Source organism: Belonocnema kinseyi, chromosome 8, assembly GCF_010883055.1.
Source record: "Belonocnema kinseyi isolate 2016_QV_RU_SX_M_011 chromosome 8, B_treatae_v1, whole genome shotgun sequence".
Classification (NCBI taxonomy): Eukaryota; Metazoa; Arthropoda; class Insecta; order Hymenoptera; family Cynipidae; genus Belonocnema; species Belonocnema kinseyi.
In genome coordinates, this window is record NC_046664.1 from 23,103,019 (window position 1) to 23,107,198 (window position 4,180).

At 32.3% G+C, this 4,180-nt stretch overlaps 1 protein-coding gene across 1 annotated transcript in view; it reads left to right on the forward strand.

Annotated features, from left to right (window-relative positions):
* LOC117178405 (T-cell activation inhibitor, mitochondrial-like) overlaps positions 1-3,192 on the forward strand; it is a 41,995-nt gene extending 38,803 nt beyond the window's left edge. The window contains exon 7 of the mRNA XM_033369832.1: positions 2,446-3,192. Within this exon, the coding sequence (XP_033225723.1) occupies positions 2,446-2,680 (235 nt within the window). The 3' untranslated portion in view covers positions 2,681-3,192. The remainder of the gene's footprint in view (positions 1-2,445) is intronic.
* The last annotated feature ends 988 nt before the right edge of the window (positions 3,193-4,180 follow it).

Below are 4,180 nucleotides of genomic sequence, written 5' to 3' on the forward strand. Positions count from 1 at the left end.
TTCCATATTTGACCTAAATTTTCATTCTCTATTCCGTGGGTTTTAAGATTGGCAAAAATGTTTTCATCTTTATCAGTGAATATTAATTTAACTGTATTAAATAGATTAGTCACGAAGGAATAATAAGGAGACCTATCTCCGATTCCCCACTTGGTAATAGAAACATTACCGCAAGTGGGTTGCACATTACAGAAAGATTCTAAATTTTCGTGCGCAGGCTCGCAGTTGTCCTCTTCCTATACATGAAAAAGTATGTGAGTGAGAAATTTGGTCAAATTGACGTTGTGTGTCGGCTACTCTATTGTTATAGCCTATCTACTTGTTATTTATTATCGAATACTTATTTCAATTTCAGCCTCTCTGTTTGTTATTTATGATCGTATGTTTATTTCAATTTCGAAAAGGACATTTTAAAGCCTTTAAAACATTTAAAGGAGCTACCTGGACATTTAAATATATCTAGTTGAGTGCCTGCGTAGAATTTCTCAGAGCTTCTTAGAGCCTTGAGAATCTTTAGCATATACTCTGAGATTTCTATCGGTAGGGCGCTTCATTATAATCACATTATTTGCAATTATCCGCGCTGATTAAATTGTACATATGCTTATAAATACGTAAATTACCAATATCTAAACTGAGTCGCCTCATAATAACTTTTAATAAAATTATAATATTTTACACATTTTTCAAACAAGTACCGAAAATACTGTTATATATTTATTTCGTATATATTTCGTATGTTCATCAACAAAAGAACATAACCTCTCTAACTTAAGTCAATTTGACAAACTTTCTCACTCGCACATTTGTCCATGCACAGGAAGAGGACAACTGCGCACCTGCGCACGATAATTTAAGATCTTCCTGTATTGTGCCTACCACTTACGGCAATGTTTCTATTGCCAGTTTCAAATGGCTTCCCACTGGCAGTTGGGTCTCCTTATGATTCCTTCGTGAGATTAGTATAATATTAATTCACCGTATTATAACTGAGCCGCAGCAACTTGTGGCCGGGTCTGCTAGTATCCTATACATTTTTCTCATATCCAAGACCTATTTACTAGTTCGTGACTACCTATATAAATTTTTTTCGTTTTGAACGAACGAACAGGTACCTGACCGAAACTATTCGCCGTGAGCCGCCGGTTGGAGGGGATAGACGAAACGATGCCAGCGCGCGGGGTGGCGAGTAATGGGTTTAGCGGGCGTGTGTTTTGATTGCATTTTATATGCATTTCAGTAGGCAGTATGTGGAATTATACATGTTGTGTTGTGAATTGTAAGAATAATGGTAAAACGAAGGATTGCAAATTTTATAAATTTCATAAAGCATCACATAAAATACTACAAAGAAATAAATGGATAGCTGCTGCAAAGAGGGAAAAGTAAGTAAACATAACTTCGCTTTCAAGTGTCTTTATAACTCTGAACATTTATGTAAAAACATGAATTAAAAATATACCAGTTCGTCAAAAATTGGTTTTCTAAATCGCCAAGTTTTTTGGTAAATCGACTACTAAATTTGAAATTGCAAATTTTACATCAAAATTTTATTATTTTACTTCAAAATTAAAGATTTTTAAAGTCAAAGCAATTAAAATAGTGAGGTTGAAAGTTCTTACCTCTTTGGAATTTTGATGAATCAAGGCTTTCGATTTAAAAATTTCCAGTTTTAAACATTTGAGTTACATTTGCTCGTTTTATATGCACAGTAAAATATTGCAACTAATTAAATAATTATTCTTTTTCCTAATCAATTAATTTTTTATTGTTATGGTTTGAAAATGGAATATTTGATACTGAAACTGTATTTGAATAAAATTTGAAATTGAATCATTTGGACGCTTACATTTTTTGAACGGTTTCAGAGTCGTCTTGGAAAATTGGTAATTAGTGAGAACTGCATTTTAAAAAACTATGCTTAAAAATAGCTATGCGACAGGTAGAATTTTTCAAGTTTTTAATCGTATACCTACAAGTTTTTTATTAGAAGTTTTAATCGCTGGTGTTCCCAACTTTCCACACACTATTACTAAACTTAAAAGATTAATGTTTAAACAAATTCTTACATATTTTTGTATTATTGCCCATTTAGTCTCATATAAGTATACACGCCCGCTATTAACTTTCAAATCCGCTAGGTGGCGACACGAGCGCGGCTCAAAGCGAATAAGGGCTTCTGTCCGTGGTATGAAACCCTAAAAACAGTTATTAAATTCTACATACAAATTTTACTATTTTTTCAAAATCTTCGTTTGTTTAAAAAAATGCGAGATACTTGAATGGCTACGTACTATGAAAAATTATATCTGGAATAATCTTGAGATAGCTGGGAAAAAACCTGGAATTATCAGGGAATTTTTTTAATAATTTGAATCCACATCCTGTTTACCATATTCTTTTTTTTACTTCCTACTCTTAAAAATGTAATATATTTTTGCTCAGCATCAAGCACGTGGAGCGCGAACTTCATAACAGAGCAATTCGTGATCTTGGCTTGGCTGCACTGAACAAAGACGATAGTATAACACCTGATCTTATGATCGAATGTTGCGAAAGATTACTTCTTCATAAGAGAGTTTTGGCACCAGCTCTCGAAGGTGTGATGCTCTGGGTGACACATTATTATTCAATAATGAGTGACGGCGTCCTTTGCGTGCCATGGGATTGGAGATTATAATTAAGCAATTATTAGGAAGTTGAAACTATAAAAACATGTTATAATTAAGGTTCTAGTTATTGGAAATGGCGGTTGACCATTTCGCCATCTGGTGCCGATAGGAAGAATTTTAAAGGTGCCTTTTAATTTGGACATAAAAGTGTTTTCACGCTTGTTTTGTTAAGTTTAAAACAAGGATCGCATAGTAAAAATAAACCTTTATCTAAAACAAAGCGTTTTAAATAGAATTTCCATATTTCACACCCGACTCTCGGTTTAGTCACAGTCTGGGGATTTTTAAATCGGAAGTATCGAAACGTAAACAGTCAGAGCAGCTTGAACCGTTTTCAATTATAATGCGTAATATTGCGCAATCTCCGCCTGTGAGGACCCGCGCACTGCGCCTTTCCGCTACGCTGCTGGCGTTTTTCATGTAAAAGTCGCAACTGTATCTTGTCCGCGTGCTGAGAAACTGCGTGGCCCAGCAGTTCTAGGAATTACCAAACCGAAATTTTATACCAAAAAAAAAAAAACAAAAACAATTATTTTACTATGTCATGTAAGTTGAAATGCGTTTTGTTCGAAATACATTTTTTAAATAAGTTTTTCACTCTATAAGGTGTAAAGGCCATCTAAAACACTCTGTTTTTTACAAAGATATATTTTTAGTATGCAATAAATACTTTAAACTACGAAAAAAAATTATAAACGCACTTTTATGCACAATTTAAAATACATCTTTAAAATTTATAAACAATCTTTCTATTTCTGATTTTTGCCACCAGACGGCGTATCAATAATTAGCCATTCCCAATATTCTGCTTATAAAAACGGTAATTTGCATAGATTATTTTTAATGGATTCACAAAATAGGATAATCAATTATGCATAATAGCGGCACTACCGTGGTTTCAAAACTGCATTGGATTTTTTTCTCGAACTTTCACGCATATCACTCACAAATATTTTCAAATGCACAAAAAATAAATGCGTATTTTTTAGAAAGAATGCGTTTTTTCGAAAGAAAAATGATATTTAGAGATTCCGCAAAATCCATGAAGTTTAACGTCGGATTTTCCATGAAAGAAAAAGATGTTTTTCTCAATTTTCTTTAGAATCAATTTTGGATGAATCAAGGTGAAAGTAAATATTTCTCTTCAGAATTAGTCATAGAATCCGATTAAAAAAATTACTTCGTAAATATCACCGTTTAGTCTAAAAAAACCCCATAATTGAAAAATTAAATTTTACGAGTGTTTGAAGCAAATTTTTATTTATTTTTATTTTTTCAGTACAAATTGTTTGTACTACTCAAAGTATTATTTTCTACTGATAATTTTATATATGAAATAGATTTTTGAAAGAATTCATTGTTTCAAGCAATTTTCTCCTGGAATAATGTCAGAAAGTTGAAGTTCTTTCTGAAATTTTCCTCTTATTATCCAGTTTTCATTTCGAATGTGGTAATAATTAATTTAAGTTAACAGGCATAATTGTTTAAAAAATTGTCTTTTTCATATA